The sequence below is a fragment of the Polyodon spathula genome, chromosome 7, assembly GCF_017654505.1.
Source record: "Polyodon spathula isolate WHYD16114869_AA chromosome 7, ASM1765450v1, whole genome shotgun sequence".
NCBI classification, from domain to species: domain Eukaryota; kingdom Metazoa; phylum Chordata; class Actinopteri; order Acipenseriformes; family Polyodontidae; genus Polyodon; species Polyodon spathula.
In genome coordinates this window covers 56,601,483-56,623,107 of record NC_054540.1, presented here as the reverse complement: position 1 = coordinate 56,623,107, position 21,625 = coordinate 56,601,483, and the positions used below count along the sequence as shown (strand labels likewise).

Below are 21,625 nucleotides of genomic sequence, written 5' to 3'. Positions count from 1 at the left end.
GTGGCAGCGTTCGTGTTAGACCTGCGGTGACTGATGTCAACTAAACACACAGCGGTCAAACAGGATCCTGGCATTTGGAGAGGTAATTACTATTACTAATGTGATGAATGGGTCTAAAATGGCGTGGGGTCAAAACTTGCATTTAACAACTGGAATAAAAAAGGATTCTGCATGTGAACATGTAGGCTGCCATAAGGAAGTGCATTCCTACTTTTTCATTATCACAGTTCAGCCACAGATACCACAGGAATCATATCTTTTTTAATCACCACTAACACTGGCAGAAAACAATGTATCAAAAATAATTGTCATCACTAATTCTTTAACTACTGCTGTAAATACATAGCTGGCAATGTAGGGCTTGGGAAATAGATCTGGGTATTGTTTTTATGTACATCGTTTAAGTAGTTTTAGTTGCATGATAAGCAGACTCAAACTCCTGCATTTTGTATTAGATAGTAAAAATGTGAATATGAGGTCAAAATCACTTCTAATACACCCAGACTTCTTTATAAGTTGTAGCCTATGAAACACAAAAAATGCATGAAATAAAATAATACAAGGAATGATAACACCCACAAACAGATCAACAAAAATCCAAGCCAATTCTACCCATATTTAATACACACATCACACTGTGTGACCTGTTAGGAACAACATTAACACCACTTACAGTATTGTTATTGTGTCAATCACTATAATGAATCCTGAATGTTGGGTTTAATTTTCTAGTTTATTCCACACCTGCTTAATGCACTATAATAAGATCGTGGTAGAATCCTTCTAAAGTGATGTCAAAAGAATTCTCTCAATTTCCACCTATTTCTTTTTCAACTTGCAAATGCATGAGCTTGCAAAAAAAGTGAAAGCTTCACACAAATTGATTCAATTAACACTGGGATTTGGGTCTCTAGATCATTTTATTTCCTAATTAGAAACACAGTACATGCATTTTAGCAAGCTTTTTGTTTGGTAAATTAATATTCTAGTATTGCTTAGGTAATGAGAGATAGATTTTACTTAAAATTGCGTTAAGTTGTTTATATTAATTTCCTACTTACTCCAGCTACATTGTATTTATGGAACAGAGCAGTCACATTTCCCTCTCTTTGTACATAGACACCACATAGGTAAAAGACTCTAGCCTGATTTGCAAAGCTGTGAGTATTCATTACTTTTTCATGGATTGATTGACCTGAGCAATTTTAGTTTTAGTTTATTATCTGCTATTTCTAGGCATAAACATTATAGTTTCACAGAAACAATCAAACCAAATACTGCTGAGGTTTAGTGTGTGGTGCTTACATAAAGTAATTTCAGTGCAAACTAAATCAATGGCAAAATCAATGAAACATGCATTACCAGGTCACCAACAATATTGAAATTCCATGGCTTCCCAAGACAAGGCCAGCTAATTATTGGGGGTTTTGAAAACCATATCATTTATGGGTTGACGAGCTGGTAAGGGCGTGTGATCAGTTAGTATGGGAAACCTTTAAACCAGCTTTTGTTTTATTTCTTTATCTATATTATCTCCTCACTTACCCATATATTTTTTTAGTGCACAGAATATTGTTTTCTTTTCATACATCATTTTTCAAAAAACCCTCAACTTCTCTTTGTGTGTGATGATAACTAGAGGCGATGTAAGCAATAAAAAATGGGCCGGCAGCTTTAAGACTTGAACGTATTTTCTATGAAGTTGTATTGACTATTTATTTTTGCTAAGAATGACACATGGCACTGTAAAAGGCCAAGGCGGAGGACATAACCTTTTCGTGAGCAATTCCCTTGCACTATGATAAAAGGCTTACCTTCAGCGGAGTGTTTTTCGCTTCGGGGAATTCTCTTTCATCCAGGCGGACCCAGCGTTGCATGAACTGCTGAACGATTGGGTTTTCAGGGTTGATAATCTGAAACCCTGTTATATTTGATCCGCCTTGCAGGACCCTCTCCATGCTAACATTCGAGAAGCCCTGGAACGAGCAAGGACATTAAAAACGACACGACAGAGGAGAGCATTAGAAAACAGACATGGTGTTCAATTACTTTGCAGCACAGGGGCTAGACTAGTTTGTTATAATGCAGTATGTGTCACCACACTAAGGCGCATTCTGTGAAGGCAATGTAATGTGGCGAATAGAACTAGCACTTGCGATTGTTTAAAAGCTCTACCCACTGCAACCTGTACAGAAACACACAACCTTATTACATGCCTTTGCATCTCATCATGCATGGAACATTTTATTTCACAGCATGCTTTTGCTGATTCCTTTATAATGCCTTCTACTGGTCTCTTGTACAAAGGAGACGCCAGTGCTACAATAGAATATCTGAACTGTGCATAATTTCATTCATTCATTCAAGTGGTCCACCTGCTTGGCTAGAGTGTGTTAATATTTGAATGAAAATGGGGAATATTTATGTGCTCTGATTGTGGTTGCCTGATAGTTTAAATGCAAGGACACAGGAAACAGACATACTGCCTATGCACAACTAACTGATAAAACAATACACTGCACACTGACAATTGTGTTAGCGTTAACTGTTTCTGTGTTTTTGTTTTCCCTTTTCTAAAGTGTAACACATTAATTAATGTACCTTAAATTCCCAGAGTACAACAACTGAGACAAAATAATTTCATTTGTGCATTACAGTGGTTTGTTCAGGAATGCTTTACAGACATTTCTTCAGGAACAACACCTGGACTTTTAGAATCCTAAAACATGAACAAGCTGATGTAAAACAGAGATTGGATCTGACAGCGTTGGGACACAAAGTTTTAACATTATGCATTGCTGCCATTAGAAAAGCTAAAAGCGACTTAATTTAATTTCCATGTCGATAGTATTTAATGTATTACCTGTTTTTTCCTATTATGTGTGTTGTCCATAATTCTCGAATGTTGTTTCTGTCAACATCATTTTGTAGTGCACTACTAATTATTCCAGTAAAAAACATAATTTATCAACCACTGGGTCTGCTTTTGAAAAGACTCCTGGAAGCAGGCTCTCTGAAGTGCTATCATGCTATCATTTTATTTTTCATGAACAAAACTTCATATCACATATGAACATAATACGTCCTGCAACTCGTTTGCAACCTAATCTTAGAAACTTAGAACCTAAAAAGGCTGCAGCCTGTTTCAGATTCTCTGCTTATCACCAGATAACACTTACCAGGTTAGCCAGAACATAATGGTAACCTCGGCTGTGTTTTCCAAGGACTACAACCTGCAGAGAGAGAGAAAAAAACACAACTTGACATTCAACGGACTTGAAATCGATGTTGAGCTTCTTATTTCACATGCTGTACCTTGTGAAACATTCTTGGTGAGTCACACAGTGAACTACAATAGTGAGTTGCAACTGCAATGGTAATTGAATGCAACTGCTTTTGTGAGTGTGATTGCCCTGCAAGGATGCCTGTGGGTGGATCTTTGTGCTGAAGCAGTTTCTAAAAGGGGAAAATGTTAAAAGCAAAATTATTATGTAATCTCTCTATCACACTGTAGCTCCCTGGTGTATCAACACTTGAAATGAAAATCACAGTTTAAACATCATAAACAAAATGCACCAGTGGGTGAAAAAAAAATCAGCATAGACCTTACACAGCAGCCCTTACTAGAAGTCTATAACATATGGTGAAATAAGAATAATTAAACAGCACAGCTAATTTTAATGTTTCTTACTTCCCATCTGATCTCCCATCTCTCTCTCTCTCTCTCTCTCTCTCTCTATATATATATATATATATATATATATATATATATATATATATATATATATATATATATATATATATATATAATTACAAGAAACCAATATAATTTATTATTCCATTAGCATTTATTAATGTATATGAATTCCAGTTCATACATAATCATATTTTATAGCGTCAGCCAGTGACAGTGCCATTACACTGATCCTGCTGAATGGACGCAGTGGATTTAAAGAAGTTGGATTACTGAACTGCGGCTGAACGAATTACCCATCTCAACAGCAGCCCCATGGGGATTAATAAAAGGCTGCAGCCTTGTGTGGAGTTGGAAAGGAACAAACCCAATAAAGGCGGCTCTATCTTCAAAAGGGATCACTGTACCCCTTTAGTACTTCTCTAGCTGTTTGCCTTTGAAACATGCTTTTTATTATAACATAGTATAGGTATAAGGTACGATAGTAAAAAAAAAAGACCAACATGTTTGTGTATAGTGTAACACAAGTTTCCCAGTAGGTTAATTTGCAATTCTGTTTATTGTTAAATGCAGTATAACTAATTACCAGTATGTTCAATGCAGCGTGCTGTATTATGTGGATTCAAATTTTACATACCGGTAGAGAAAGATTTCATAGTAAAATAAAGCACGTTATTCATTCATAGACCAGTTCGCCAGTTATATGATACTTTCTTTAAAAGATGAACTCACTAAAACAGTATTTTTACACTATCAAAGTAAAAAGATAACTTTCTTTGCATAGTATATAACACCACCCTGAACCTAGGAAACCGGCTCCTTCTCACATTTTACACTATAATCCTAGATTGGTATTGAAAGAAAAACACAGTATAATGGTCTGATGTTTAGATCACTAGTATTAGATCTGCTGGGCAGGATTTTCAAAAGCTTGTAAATGATAACTCCAGTGTTAATCAGGAAATCGCTATGCAGCATTGATTTTGGCATTTTCAAGAGGTCGTTATTCCTGTTTTGTTATTAAATAATCATCCTAATGTGATTTATGAAATAATGCTAATATCTTAACAAGCAGTGCTTCTTGCAACATTGTTCTTTTGTTTGCATGGGAATTTAAAATCAAATCCTTGTTAATTGTCATAATTTATCAGGAGTTAATTTGCACTTGGAAAAGGATGGTTTTAATTAATGAAAGAATATATAAATCACCTTGAAACAGACATTTAACAGACCGACAATACAGAGAGAGAGAGAGAGAGAGTACAGGACCAGAGTTCATGTCTTACAGACTACCTAGATAATTCAATATTTGTAGTTATGAAAATATTTTAACCTTTTCTATACTTGTGGTTATGAATGAGATTTATCCTCTTGTTTTAACCATCTGTAACCTTACAGGACATCTGTTGATATAGTCATAAAATTATATATCATTATTTGCACCCAGTGTACTACCAATAAATTATCAATGTAACTGTAGCCTATTTGAATTCTGCATACGCACATTATAGCAGCTGACCTCTACTGCAGATTTTATTTCAATTATACAACTGAAATCTTGGTATAGAAAACGGCATATTAGATATTACAATAATGTTTTCTTCTGTGATTGCGGATTTGCAATGCGTCCTTGGCTTTTAACACCTGTGTCTAATTCACACAAGAATGAAGAACAGGCGACAAGGGCACACAGTGATACACGAGGAATGAGATCAAGATCATTGACATGGATTTTACCTAAACGTATTTCGTAATGTTGTCAGACTCCCCTCACACTTGATGTACAATATACACTTTCACCTTCACATATGCATATAAAATGTTCTTACAATACTTCGGTGGCTACTTCTAATCATGTTGAGTTTATTTATCGTGGAGGCGAGCAAAGAGCACCAGAGACAATGCATGATTAGAGGAATTCACTGAGCAATTAGTTATAAACAAATTGTGTATTAGGTTGGGGAGTTCTATCATAATTTTAAAAGCTTAATAAATATATAATGAAATGGTATATTCATGGTATACATGTATAATAACTAACAAATACAAATAGGACTTCAAACATATGTATTTATAGCCCACAATTGTACATATAAAATACATTCAACCTAAGAAAATAAATTCCAACCATAGATGGCTAACCCCCCGCCCCATCCAAAAAAAAAGCACTTTTTTCTTTTTACCAAAAAAAGTGCAAAATGTACATCAAAAGTGTTGTATATAGTAAGCTGAAGCAAAATATTCCCCCGAATAAGGGGAAATGACTAATGGGGTTTAATTATTGTTATTTTTTATTTGTGCCATCCAATTTTTACCCACACGCCAGATAATCGTAAATCAGCATTGTATATATGAAGTGTTCTAAATAAATGTACAATCTGCATAACAAAATGCACAGTTTTAAATGAAGTTTACAAATTATACACAACATAGATATTCCCATTATTTTTTATTTCCATTTGGCTGCTGCTCGGTGGTGGTCCTCCCAGTACAGCAAATTATGCTTCCATTCATTTTTCTTGATCTCATTAACATACATTTTGATTAACAATTTCTGCTTATTTAGTCATTGAGACAAGAAGTGATGTAAGTGACCTGAGACAATTAAACTTTTTAACGAGAAACGCGTTCATTAGCGACCTTTAATGGATTGACTTAATTAACACTTTTTGGTTGAAAATCACTTGCTGCTAAAGCTTTGGCTACTATACCCCGAGCTCAGTACAATAACAGTGATTTTTGAAAATCCTGCCCTATATCTCTTGCTACCGTTGCATAAAATATCTGGGAAATTAAGCACATTGAGGCAAAATTCAATGGGCATACACCAGAGACTCAGTAAGGTTTCTGCCTAATAACATTGCCACTACCCAAGGGCTTTTTTGCCATAGCAAACAATCTATAATGTCAGGCAAGAATTAGTTGCTTTATTTCCAGAGGTTTGGCTTGGGATGCACTTAGATTGGCTGGGGTTGTACTCTCTGTGCTGGTTCAAAGTAGATGAATATATTTTTTTTCCTGGATAATAAGGGGTGTCCTATTTCCCTAGCAAGATAACACTGGGATCCCACTATAGTGCTAGAGTGTTATCCTTGAATAAACCCTAGCAGAACTATTAGCAGACAACATAGTTACACCTCAATGGCAATACAGTGAACAGAGATCAAACATGGTAAACCTGTGATGCTAATGTTGAGAAACATTTCTACCTATGGCTCATGCCATTGAATGCTGCCTTTGTGCACAGTATTGTATTGCCATTGTAGTGCCTCTGCATTGCCACCCACAATCATTTGGCATTGAAAGGTCTTGAAGCTGAACAGTCAGGTTTTATTTAATTCTTTAAAAAAAAAAAAACCTTCCCTACAATTTAGTTGTGTTTATTGCAACCTGAATTGCAGCTGTATAGTTTCTTTAACTGGTTGCCCCAGTGCAGTATGAGTGAATCCACTCCCTTCATGAAGTGCTGTGGATTAATGCAGCAGTCTTTACCTCTGAACCCTACATCTGAATCCACTCCCAGCACACAGAGACTGAAAAGCATCAGCTTCTTGTCTTTCCTTCAGGGGAAAGAATTCAAGAAGTCTCAGCCTTTTCTTAATGTGCATAAATAATCACACCCCAAATCCATATTTAATGCACAGAGAGGGATAAAGGGGATGCAAAGAATGAGAATTCATAACCTTTCATCTTAATACATAAAGAAGAAAGTTTGTCTGTCTGTCTGTTCCTTTATGCGTTCGGACCACGCAGGAGCCAATGCAACCAAACTCTGCACAGCCTCCTCTTTCATCCAGGGGAAGGTCGAGGGCACACAAAACCAAAAAAAATAAAATAAAAAGAACAAACATTAAAAAAAAAATTAAAATGGCAAAAACCAAAAAAATAATATAGTTAAAAAAAGGGAAAGGGGTTCGAGCGCATTGTGCGACACCCAAGATCAGTAACTTATAGGAAATCATAAGGCTACCGTTTCTCAATTTATCATGCATGAAATATTGAAATATTGAATTTCCCCAGGCAACACCAGGTACTTCAGCTAGTAGAAAATAAAACCAGATTAAAGTGGGTTTGCTACAGACTGTACTGACATGTTTGTATTGCTCTCAAGCGGTTATTGCATGCACTGACTTTAAAATCTTTAACATGGTCTCTTTATGTGCGCTTAAATATAACTGCGAAGGAAAAATACCTGGATCTGCAGTATCTCTACTGTACCTCAGCATTTATGGGGATGTATTGTTGCAGACAGCGATGGATCTTTACAGTTTCACCTGGAGACATAAAGATCCAGACAGGCTTTTAATCTGAATAAATCTAAAATGACATTCTTATTAGCTTCAGTGCGTCAAAAAAAAAAAAAATCATTCTAGAATGGAAATATTCACGGCTCGCCAGTATCTGAACAGGGGCTCATGGTGAAACAAGATGAGCTGTCAGCGGCTCTGCCGAAAACCTGTTCATTAAAATGTGGGTTAAGGCTCTTGAAGGGCTGTTGATTGCATCAGTGAGTTTATGCCAATAGGTGAACCACCTGCAGACCTCTTTATACATACTGTAGCAGAGCCATTCACATATATTTAACAAATCACCTGGGTCTTCACCTCAATCCTTCTGTAATGCAATATCTTGTATAGCTACTGACGGGACAATGAGTCCAGCTGCAACCACATACCCTGTCCTCCACGTTTTCAATGTCATCCAGTGTAATTCCCTCAAACACACCAAGCCTGTTTCAACCTCTGAAGCCTTGTTCAGCAGATAAAAAGAGCACTCATGATTATTTCATCAGTTTACAGCTTCCTAGCAGCAAAAATGTGCTGTGCTTAGCATGCTGTAACTGTCTGGAGGGAGGATACAACCTTAATGCTTCCAAGGGTAACAGCAACACCTCTCCTCATACGCTCTGTTGCTTATTGGTCATTTTCATGATCAATCTTGCAATCTATTTTTGTCGTTGAGCGGTTTCAATGTGTTCTTAAACTCTCCTGCAGTTACCGGACTGTCACCTCTCCTTATGCTGGAAACGCAGCCAGGAGAATGATGGAATGCACAGCAGCTTTGCAATGTATCAAATGCTTTTCTATTTTCTAGAGAGCATGTACAGTCCTATATTGCAGTTAAAATGCAATCTCCAAACAATTTTTATTTACCATTCATTTCACCTTGCACATTTCTTTGGTGAATTGTGGGAAAGGGCCTAATGTCACCTTTCTTTGGATTAAGTCTGTTTTACATCAGCATGCTAATATGGTCTGGTAATAGCCAATTTGTGTATCCAGCTTATTCATTATTTGTATATGCAATACAATGCTAAGTGTTGCTAAGTAGGGTGCTAATATGATTTTACAAATCCAATTTCTTTTAAACGGTAGGCTAATTTATTGATTTTTTTTTTTTTTTTACTTGTTTGACATTTGACAGTGTGTTTCCCTAAATGGGTTGATATTTAGAGAGAATGTCAATCATTGAGGTGCTCAAAGGTTTTTTTTTTCCCTGATCAATTCAACCAACAGTGATATTTTTTTTTCAGTTTGTATTCTTGCTCACTTTATTCCATTACAATATATTCATACTCCTCTCTCACAGTTTGGCTTTTACTTTGCTTCATTATGTCTTTACACAGATGTAGGTATTATCAGGATTATTCTCTCTCATAATTCATAATTAGTGCCAAATGTGAAGGCTTACATCTTGTATTGTGGCAAGCCAGGGTTTGAACCGAGGAGATGTGGTCATAAAGCCAGAAGCTTCACCGCAGAGCCAAAGACGTTCACTAAAGACAGACAGCACCTCACAGCTGGCAATTCAAGCGTTTTGCTCAATAACCACTACATTGTGCAATATTATTACTATTATGATTACATTTTGGGAGGCAGATGAATGGTTCGGCTGCAGGAAAAAATGTTAAGACTGCCATGAATGCGTTTGAAGGTATTGATAAGTGGAACGCAAAATCTAATTAAATACTCCACAAGGTTTTTTTTTTTTAATTATTATTCTATTTTTTTTCTTATCTAGGTCTATTGGTTTTTTTTTGGTTTGTTTGTTTTTTTTCAGAAAATCCCAGCTTAAGCCAATTTCACACATCCCGGCACATCATTTGAATCCTGATATCTTCCTAATCCTAGTAACATTTCATTAAACTTGACACCTTCCCTGTTATCCTCCTCCTGTTAATATCCTGCTTCCCAAAATGAACCAGTTACAGCTCGCTTTCCATGCCTTCCTTCCACTGAGCTCTGATGGATTTCCAGGCTTCACTACTGAGCAACCAAACAGGGCCTTCTCCTCACATTAATAAAGTAGCGGGAAGGAGGGAGGAACAGGGGGGGTGATAGTCTCCCGAGGAATGACTCTTAGGGGGTCTATTCAATGTAAATTAACAGCGGTTTATCTAAATAGCAATGTGATTCAGAACTATATTTTTAGGGTTTAAACAGCATCGGTATTAAGTATCGCCACTGTTTATATCAATTAAATATTAAAGAAAGAATGCAAAGAAGAGCGACCAGAATCATTCCGGGTTTAAAAGGCATGTCAAGAATTGAATCTATTCGGTCTTGAACAAAGATAACTACATGGCAACCTGATTCAAGCATTCAGAATTCTAAAAGGTATTGACAATGCCGACCCAAGGGACTTTTTCGACCTGAAAAAAGAAACAAGGACCAGGGGTCACAAATGGAGATTAGACAAAGGGGCATTCAGAACAGAAAATAGGAGGCACTTTTTTACACAGAGAATTGTGAGGGTCTGGAACCAACTCCCCAGTAATGTTGTTGAAGCTGACACCCTGGGATCCTTCAAGAAGCTGCTTGGTGAGATTCTGGGATCAATAATCTACTAACAACCAAACGAGCAAGATGGGCCGAATGGCCTCCTCTCCTTTGTAAACTTTCTTATGCTCCTAATTAAATATACCCTCTCTCTACTGTATATCAGGATGCTAGAGTGTAGCTTTGTGAGCAGTAAAAGAAATGCACCAACCTGGTGTGACATTTTTTGTGTCAAGGCAACAATGTGCTGCACACACATACCATCCCACTCTGCCGCCTACAACAACTGCAGCACCCACAATGCACCTCTCCCTTATCTTCGAGCTGAAGCCTGACATCCATCTCTGAAATGCATAGACCCTGAGGGAGCTGATCTCGGTTTATTATCTAGGATCATTCCCCTAACCTGCAGTGCTCCCCACACCTTGCTGGGATTGATAGGTAGCCTGGGACGATCTACAGACAAAGAGCTTCCAACTGCTCTGCTTTAGCAGCCCTGGTGCAGTGGAAGAGCACACCGCCTGAGTGTTGTGAGGTGGAGGATGGGAAAATGTCAGGATTATTAGAAGCCCTGTAGGCTCTTGTGCATTCAGGACCTGCCTATTGCTATCCATCACACTTCCCCTGCTTTTACTTTCTGGTTCCCCCTGAGACCAGGCACATTAGTCAACATCAGTAGCCCAGCTTTCCGACCTCCCTGCCTGCTCCTGACTCAGCAGAATGGGGGTATCAAGCTCACTGCCGTAAGGAGTAGTAGCTCTCCTCTGAAATGTAACTTCTCTAGTCTGCCTGATGACCCAAGCAATGAGCAGGAGATCAGCAAGCCAAAGCTCCACAACAACATTAACTCTGTGGCACCATTAACATGAGCTGAATCTATCATTGCTGTGCAGCAGCTCATATCTGGAAATATAAATAGTTGCCATGGCATCGAGGAAAAATGGTCCAACTTGCTTTGAAAGCTGCAGCAAAGTGTGTCTCTTGTTTAGCCCAACATGCGAAGAGCGCAGTTATCTTAATTTCCTTTCCTTGAGGCTCAGTTGGCTCTGAGGACATTATCTTAAGTATACCTAAGGAGAAAATGTTCCAATTAACTGCATGTAGCTTCGATAGCTAGCCTTTCTACCTGGCAGATCTGGTGGTGTACCCCAGTGGATTAAATAGGGTTACCTCCTGAAAAGAACACCACAGATGGAACGGATGCATAATAGTGATGTAGTCATTTATTACTCGTAACGACGTTGGGAATTTCTACAAATTAAGCACCCAAAATCACAACATGAATGTACCCAGCCTCACTTCTCAACCTGTCTAGCATAGGCTTGAATCTCCTTTATTAGGGCTCAGGCCATGCCTGTTTAATATCGACATAAGTAGACTATCAATTGAACTACAATGCTAGGTATAACAGTTCTGGCTGCTTAAACTGGGCTAAAACTGTACAATTGCCCTGCACTGCCCAGTGCATGAGATGAAGACAGATCTGTAACTGTGAACGATATTTTCATGTGATTTATCATATCCGAACAATGTCCAGGAAAAACGAGCATGAACCCCTTTTCCTAATCAAGCGGTAGTGCATAAGCAGATTGATTGCATTTAAATCAATTTCATTCCATAACACCGGATGCCAATTTTCCTGCCAGTAATGCTGGCAGAAACCCATTACTGTACATCTAAAGGATATCCTGTGGCGTTATGCAAATTAAAAAAAACCAGCCCTCTGTGTCTTCCAGCTCATGTAAAACAATACCTAGTCGATTTTCATTCCCAATACTATAACATTAATTATTTTTCCCAGTAGCCCTCTTCATACACAAAGAGGTAGTTACAGGCTGTTCTCCAAAGACCAGACATAGAGAGGAATCATTACCATTCCAGAGGCTCAACAAAAAATCAGGAACAAGTGGCACTCTGCTTGATAGAGCTCTGTCTTTAGGGCTTGCTTCAATGTGCAAAGCTGCATGCTATTTTAGTTCTTTGCAGGAGTCTGTTCTCAAAGAGGTTACACACAGGCTTGACATCACCTTACATATGCACAGCAGGTCACAAGCAGCACTCTTTTCTTTGTATCTGTGTCACACATGGTGGCACGGGGCGTCTTATGCAAGCCAAAGATAAATTCAAAATAGCTTTTGTAACAAAACTGCAAGCACTAGGATCTTTAAACTATCTATCGGTGACAGAGGCAACATCTGCTTTTGTCTGGCAGGCATTTCATTTTGCATATTGAGCACATGTGATTAGAGATGTGTGACAGGGAGAGAATGAATCAATGCTGTAAGTCTCCCTCCCATCCTGTGATGGCGCTGCATAAGGATGGTCGTGCTCACACAAAATGGTTGAATAGACAGGCACTTCCTGCAAATTCCTGCGACAGGCACTTCCTTCCTTCCTATTTTGTGCCGAAGCGGAGCTGCATGGCATCTGCGTTTCCAAATTGTGATCAGCTGTGCTGCATGCGGCGGTTGGCTGGTTCGTAGGGGCACACTGATTGCAGGGCGGGGCTCAGGTGTTTATAAGGAATGCAGCTCATTTACTCACTCCCTTGGGCTTCAGAAACAAAGACTGAAATGTTGTCAGGTTAGACTGGGGGTTCTTTGAGTTCCCGGGGAATAATAAAGTACCCATGTAAGGGTTTGGACTATCTCTTGTTTCCTCTGACGTCATTTTGACTCTGCCACTCGCCACCCCGTGACAAGATGCTAAGCCCTCTTTCATTTTTTATTATTTGATTTACACTTGTTTTGTTTTTTTTTTTGGTATGAATAAAAGTTAAAATCTTCACAGAGCTAATCTTTACTTGAAGGGCATTCTGGAACCTTGAGAGGATTTGGAAATGCAAGTTCCATATTCCATTCCAAATTAGGGCAAGCCCCTCAGTTGTACCCTATGACAGAATGCTTTGTGCTCGACTCCCACGAGCTTCTGTAGTTTTGCTGCAAACCGTTCCTGTGGCAAGCATTACAAACTGATCTCTCATCTTAAGAAGCTTGCAGGCCCTCTTTCTGTAGTCACCCATTCATGCCTGCTTGTTCGTTACTGCAAAGACAGGCAGGTTGCTGCCTTAAAGCTGACTGCGGCAAACAGAGCCCAAAGGGGGAGATCCAGGCTCCTCTGCAACATATACATCTTAATCAGGGGCATCAGGGTCTGCTGTCTGTGTTGCTGCTCAAACTGATAGGGAAGCATGTCACGATCTATCCTCATCTAATCTTTTCTGCTCTTAAAATCCACTTAGCAATGCTGCCAAATACTAAAGACCACGACCGCATGTGGTTTGTGAATGTGCACCGAAGTTGTTTCAGTTGCTAAATAGCATAAAGCCAGCAGAAGGCATTTTTGCAAGCTGTTATTTAGATATCTTTTGATTGCGTGTTTTTTTAATTTCAGCACCATATTTTCCTACCCGATTTGAAAAGGTGAATCTGAATGCTGCTTTAATGCTGCCGATCAGGAAAGAGGATCAACCAACAACCTTCACTCCTTCCATCACGCCAATCACCTTTTTTCACCTAAGCAACAGATGTTACCAAGCAACTGAACTCTGTAGGCATGTGCAGACATAGCTAAGCTTCCACAGTTCGCCAAAGGGCAAAGGCAACTGTAGCGCTCCCTCTGGGTCTCCAGACATGACTGGTCAACACAGGATTTGAAACAGCAAGCTCCTGATCATATGATTCACCCTTCCCTTCAGCACGGCAGTGCCTTTACTGGATCAGCTGCTGGAGACAACTATTTCCAGGCTGTTATGTGGAATCATTGGAAGTTTGGGAAGTGAAATTATAGTCATGCTCCCCTTAAAAATACAAGCGTAAAAAAGGTCACCATTAAGGGCTTTCATGTGAAATCATAATAAGAAAAAACAAAACCTTTGTGTCCAGACACAGAGACAGATATTCACAGCTTGAAACTTCTGCTAATTAACTGTTCACTGAGGAGATGAAGAATACAGGGATTATGGGCCCTTAAATGCCAGGTCAGTTAGATGGTTAACTGGAGCAGGAGAATAAATGCGGGCATAATTAGCTGGAACCTGTCTCTCATGAAAGACTCCTCTACACACACTAGGCAATAGCTGTTAATGCAGTCTGTAGTGAAGACAAAAAAAGTATTTGTCTCTGAAGATGACTCCTTAATGAAGCTGACAAATACAGATGTCAAGAGACCTGAGAGGTTGTTGTATGCGATGACGCCCCTCTTCCCCTTGTACTTAATAGCTATGCACCTCAATTAAGAATACCGTCCATCTACAAAATGGGAATGTTAAAATGCTGTGTTTTTTTTTTTTGAACTCTGAAAATTGCAATTGTTCGTGACACATCTTCCTGCACTTTACAATGACAACACACCAAATCGCTTATCAGTTCCCAAAGAAGCAAACCGATCAAATTTCAAACTCACACCCATTGACTTTAGTTATGTTTGTAAGAAATAACAACTAACATTTCGTACCTAACATACCTACGCATCTAGAAGTCTTAAAATATCCAGAAAAAGGTTCATTTAAGTTACTTTCACAACAATTCAATTACACATTGACAACTTAGCAATTGCAACTGAAGCTGTCTGTAGTAAACTTGGTATTCGCACCGAACCCCAAACCTAAGATGAGTTTATCATTAACAGGGATCGGCTAAACAGCCTTTATTAAAGCGTTACCAAATATTCTGATCTAAAGGTCTGCAGTTTATAACTTCTGTTCAGAGAGATACAAATTATTACAGACTTATTGTTTACTAAGTTCTCTTGTTCTGCACAGAAATGCAAATTAACATTGCTGTTTACTGTTTGAACTTCAGCCAATATAAACACAAGGTTATAAGAAAATATTCGAACAAGACCCTTGCCTGGTTCCTAGCAGCTGATTGATCTCAAAACCACGTCAACTCGGGTCTCAAAGGATCCAAATGGTTCAGCCTTAACAACATGACTAGGTATCCCATACCATCGCCTCAACTCTTTTTGTGTGAAGAAGAATCTTCCCTTAATTAAATTGTGCCCTCTGGCCCTGGTTTCTGTACTGCGCTTAAAGTATTGATTCAGGTTATCTATGTCAACTTTTTTTAAGACTTTAAATATTTCAAAAGGAATTTACTGGATTATATTAAGCCAGGGAACTGAGATCACCGGAATTGAATTAAAGACAATTAATTAACACTGAAAGCCATTTTGTGTTTAACAGTCAGCTGCAGCGTAAATTAAATTTAAGAAAACAACTTAAAATACAACTCATTGTGTAATATCATTCAGTGGAAGGAACCGATACACAGTATCTAAACTAACACAGTCCAATTAATTAAGTAATGACTGTCTACTGTAAACAGCAGCACAGAACTGCTCTGCATTAATGGTTCTTATTAAAAGGAACGGCGATCGCGTTTCTTATTTCCGAGATAAGAAAGGAGCTTCGATTCAAGAACAAGGAGAAGGCAGCTGCAGGCTAGTGTTCTCCTAATCTTCCCACTGCTTTGCTGCAAACACATTAATAAAACATTGCTAATCCATTCATCTTAATTTTATCCTGCAAGGATGCCGTTTTGCTTTTTTTTTTTAAATAACAGTGCTGTACTCTAAGTAAAATAAGGTTATGCTACATTTAAAAGAGATTCAAGTTGCAGTGCATTTCAATTGACTGTTAGTTGTTTATCTTACACCCCCGAGCGTAGCCGGAAGCAACAAACAATCAAACCAAAAAATCTAACAAGCAAGTTAACAGCTTGGAAAAACCGTACCTGTTCCAGGATGGCATTTATCCTCTCGACCTCACAGTCTATTAAGTAGTGCTTCTCTTGCCGCCTGTCCATTTCTTCAATGATGCGTCTGAACTCTTGTGGATCGCTTATACTCCCCACTGACCGTGCGGTCACCTGCCAGTTGTTTGCCACAGCTGACTCCATGATTGCTTGTAGAATGGAGAATCCTGGAAACAAAAATGACAGCATTTAGCCTCTGCCTTGGTAACATATGACAGTAGGGTTGCCTGGAGAATTCCTGGAATTCAGCAGGCTGGACAGCAGGAGATATTGGTCTTCAATGGATAACCAGGGACTGGTTTTTAAAAACTTGTAATCTGGATAAGAGTGATCCAGATTTTGTAACCCTACATTTTTTGATTGAGATTAATTTTATTGTTTAAATCGTATTTCGTAATCGGAATTATTTGTAATATGGATAAATGAAATCCAGAAAAGAAACCAGATCAAAACAATCCAGATAAAAGTAATCTCGATCATAACATATAGGATAACAAAATCCGGATCACTTTTATCCAGATTACACATTTTGAAAAACGACGCCTCAGATTTAAAATATTTTAACCATTATCAAAATTATAACTGGTGCCCACGTACGATCTAGCATGTCTAAACTGGTGGCTTTCTGCTTCCTGTGCTTCAGGTCACTCCTATAGTATGGCCTCGACCATGGAAGCGAGAGTCACCTGTAGCACAGGAAGTAATAAGGAACCAGTTCATTAAAACCTGTACAATCTATAGAGGTGAACTTGATCTTCAGATCTTCAGCAGTGTGATTTATTTTAAACCACTGATTATCACTTGTAATGTTGCATGCCACTGAAGTTTGCTTTAAACCTTAATCACTCAGCATTGACCTTATTTTTCCCTTTTAAAAGATTGCATGACACTAGAGGAGCACATTCAATGATCTATGACGAAGGGGTCGGCAAAATTCCTTTTTTTTATTAAATTCCATTGCAGGACTTTGTTCCAACCCAGCCCTTGGTTATTTCATTGATCTCCAGAACTAGCTTGATGAAGGCACTAGCCAGAACAGAAGATCCAAGGTTACCTCTCCTTGATCTATAGGAAAACGCTTATCACAAAACCATTGCATTTGTGATGATGAAAACAAAACCATGCTCCTTGCCAGCAACTCAAGTGACAGATAGAGGTTCATTTCTTCTTTTAAACTAGAACCAATTCAACTACACAATTTTGCTTTTTGTTAACTGGCTGCCTTATCTACATGTGCATGTGCTTATGAACTGCAATGCTCTGCGTCAGCTATCAGTTTTCCTTTCCAATTAAACGGATTCGTGCAGTTCACAGCAGAGCAAAAACAACTTGTTATTCATGCATTGTGGGTAGAATAGTCTACATTCCTGTCAAACCAAGAGAGAGCCATGTTCATAATATTGCATTCAATTACATCTAACATCTCCAGCACTGCACTTTCACCTCCCAGAGGGATTGTAGATTCCTTCTTTTTAAGAGCCGCGTCTTGGGAAGAAAGCTATTTTGTGAAAAATATATCATGTTTTTTACAGTTGCAACACAGAGAAAGAGGTTTTATGTGTTATAAATGACATTCTGAGGCTGCAAGACAAAGTGGTCTGAGCACACCTATTCCTTCAACAGCTACTGCCTTCAAAAGCATTTAGAGAGGCAAGGCTGACCTCTTTAGTAATGTGGTCCATGCAGAGTTTAGTAACCCCCCCCCACCTTATCCCTCATACATTCCATATGGAACCCATATTCTAATGATCTAAACATCGACAGTGTTAATCCTGCAGCTGTTTGCCCCCAGGTGTGATAAACTATTGCTACGCAATGTTATTGCATGTTTCCAAGAATCCTGACCTCAACATTCCCTATTTTAATTGTCATCGATTTTCTCTCTGCTTTCCCACTCCAGAGGACTGCCTCAGGAATTAGTAAGATAAGGGTTAAAACAGACCCAACTGAAATACCTCATGACACAACCCAAAGACAGACTGTTAATCAAGCTTTTTCTTTCATTTGTATGAAGCACGAGGGCTGGATTTCTGCTTTGCTTCGCTGAGTCAATCCGCAGCAGTGCAGTGCTCTCCACAGTTCTGAAAAATTGCTGATACAAAAAAATGATTGATATTTCTCCTTGCAAAGAAACAGTCACTGGGGATTATGCTAATGCACTAGGCAGTCTGAATGAAACGCTGCTACAGTGAGACCTTACTAAAGCACAAATGCATTCACAACCTGGTTTATATTAAACAGCTCTGACTCGACCATGTAGTCCAGTTTTTATCTGCACACTGCTTACATGGCTGGGGCCATTCAAAATCAAACACTTGCTTGATTTCAACACAAATGAGGTTTCCAGGCTCAGTCAAGGGCACCCTTGTACATAATTGACGTTCTGCCTGTTTCATTTTCATGTTGTCTGCACTATTCTCTCTGACCTACATGGGTTTCAATACTCCTTCCTCTCCATGTACCGCTATCTCCTCTACAGGGCTACAGCAGAGTATCTCAGCCCTTTAAATCACTGTCCTTACAGCATGAAGTTCATCTTAATGGCTTTCAAACTGAAACATACTGGGATATAAGGGAAGCCAGAGGCTGTTTTGATCATTTTGATCATTATCTGAAGCTATCCTTCTTGAATACCACTAATATTAAGAAAAGTTTACTGGAGGAAGTTTTGCCAAGCTCTGTTGAAACATCACATTCAGGTTTTCATCTGTGTTTCTCTTGAAGCTGATGCCAATAGATAACATCTGTGCCTATACCATAGAAATCAACTGCTCAAGGAAATCACAAACAGTCAAACAGAGCGAGAAAAAATCAATCAATCCACAGCGACTGTGAGATCAAAACTGGCTTGAACTTTGACTTTAAAGGGCCTGCAATCAATCCAGCTGGTTTGAGGACCAAAATAAAAATGGTTCCTCGCTTGCACTGCTTGCTGCATGTTTATATTTTCCACAGAAGCTTTTTCCAAACTAAAAGTCAAAGGGATCTCCCTGTCATGTGACCTCTTCCAGTATGCAGGGAATCGGCGTGAGTGGAGCAATCGAAGCATTTCTGGTGATTGAAATCAATCCTTTTCCCAACCCCCGACAATACTATTGAGAAAGAACAGCATTGGTTCCACAATGTCTGCTCGTCAGTCCAGACTGGGTATTCAAATCAATACTGTTCCTAGTGCAAGCAGCACTTTGTGCCAGACAACATATTATTTACTCTGAAGTAATTAATGCCCTTCCTTAATTGCATCATGCATAATGTACATGCTGCTTTGCTCTATAAAAAAAACAAAAAAAGACACTATCTAGATAATTGTTGAGGCTTTTTTGTGCTTGAACTCATACATATGCTTAATAAGATTGTATTTGAGACCCAGACAGGACACAGTACTTATTCTACATGTAAATAATGCTGTTCAAACTCAACAGCAAAATGAGAAAACCTTGCTACAGGCTAAATGTTGTTTACCTTGCACTGGTCTCTGCCAGTAATGTGTATGCAGCACTGTTTCATTTAAATATACGTGGACAGGACATGCTGTGTCCTGGAGAGAAATCTAAAGTTCTATGTGCTTGTAAATCTTATAATGTTGTATATAATTACCAATATGAAATAATCTGTTGATCATCAGCAATTTCACGTTTCTGTTTACACTTGTGATCTTGTAAATAATTTGCTAATTAAACGCTCGACAGTTCCTCGCCAATTTAGACTAAATCTGCATTATAATAACAATATACAAGAGCAAGACATGAATATGCATCTGAAATTCAAGACCTCGTCTTAGCTGTCAGTTTTCATTGCAAACCACACAGACACAGTGCAGAACCTCTCTGAGCACAGAGGCTACATTCTGGATTTCTGCATGCACAACAGCTGGATGTTGTTTGACGCTGTTTATGAATAAGGCAAAGATGGCTTAGCTGTGTATTTATTCTATGTACCTTATCTGAGATTGTCCATTGACACAAAATAAGGCTATAGAATTACTTGATGCCTTTCCGATAGCGGTTAAATTTACTGCAACCCACGGACCACACATTATTGGAGAGAATTTGAACTAAAAAATGCACTCAACACAATAATCATCCCCAGAAATGTAGTACAGAAAAATCGTGTAGTAACAATAGTGGTCCTTAAAGGGATATACATACTGTATAAGGTCATAGCCATGAATTTAAAGGGAAGTCTAGCCAAGACATGTACTGTTCTTAAAAACAGCTTACTAAAATGACTGTGCACTATGAGTCAGTTAAAATGTATGTCATGCATATGAATCTTCAACTAATACCTACATGACCCAACTTCTTTGCAAGTGCAAATCTGACAAGGCTGGAAGTCTCATGCTGTATGCAAGCAGCACACTAGAGTGGAGCTGGCATATGCCATCACCCAAAGTGCACCCTATATTGAGTACTACCAACAGTGTGGCCCCAGTGCTTTTCTGCATAAAGCAAATGAGCTGAGACCTTTAATGGGATGAGTTAGAGACACAGAAAATGAAAGTGGCTGTGCTCACAATACAGAATGGTTAGGTGGGTTAATGGTATGTCTTTTTTAAAAAAAGCTACAAACCAGGGGCAGGGGATATGGATAGCCCGCAGTCCGAATTATTGACAAGCAAGAATTGCACTTCATTGCATTCTGATCACCTCCGACATTGGTTTAGCTGCTTTGGGCTATGGGATGTTGCACACAATACCTCTGCACTAAAGATCACGCTGCTATAAAAAGAGAAAAAATAAAATAAACTCTGACTGTTAAGGCACCCACGGTAAACTACCGTTCATTAAATTGGATTTTTTTGGTGACAATGAATATGAAGCAGAAAATAGTGATAAAAAAAAAATCTGAAATTCTTTTTAGCATTATGAGAACAGAAAATGGCTTTGCTAACTGTGCTTATTGGAAATTCAAGTACAATGCTGAACATCTGATCCTTGCATCTATCATGGCTCCGGAAAAGATTGATGCAAATCCCACATCATGGTCACTTTTTACAGTTTCCTTCTCAATGGTTATCCTGATAGTTCCGAACATTTGCAGTTAAATGTAGCTATTACACTCATTGAATAATGTATTATCAAATATATATCCTGTAATGGATTGAATAGCACCATTAAACAAATAAACATAGCAGGTCTAATGAGAGGCTCTGTATCTTCTCATTGAGCACCCCCCCTTTGTAACAGAACAGTGTGATAATGAGGCAGCTCTGTATTCCCAGCTATATGCAGATTCTGTTCTAAATGTCCCTTAAAGAAAGGCATCCCAAGCTTTTTCTCTGACTCTCTTTGATCCAGTTATAAGAGACCAGTGCTGCAGTCTTGGTTTTGGCATGTTTGCTGTGCGTCTGTATTCAATGCCTTTAAATCCAGAGGGATAATGACTTTTAAAGCTTG

General features: G+C 38.6%; 1 protein-coding gene across 5 annotated transcripts in view; it reads right to left on the bottom strand.

The window, feature by feature from the left end:
• The window catches only part of LOC121318904 (glutamate receptor 3), an 82,590-nt gene that overhangs the window by 31,306 nt on the left and 29,659 nt on the right, over positions 1-21,625 (bottom strand). For all 5 annotated transcript variants that reach the window (XM_041256098.1, XM_041256096.1, XM_041256097.1 and 2 more), the window contains exons 4-6: positions 16,209-16,396; positions 3,180-3,233; positions 1,815-1,976 (exon numbers count right to left, since the gene is read on the bottom strand). In XM_041256098.1, the coding sequence (XP_041112032.1) occupies positions 1,815-1,976; positions 3,180-3,233; positions 16,209-16,396 (404 nt within the window). The remainder of the gene's footprint in view (positions 1-1,814; positions 1,977-3,179; positions 3,234-16,208; positions 16,397-21,625) is intronic.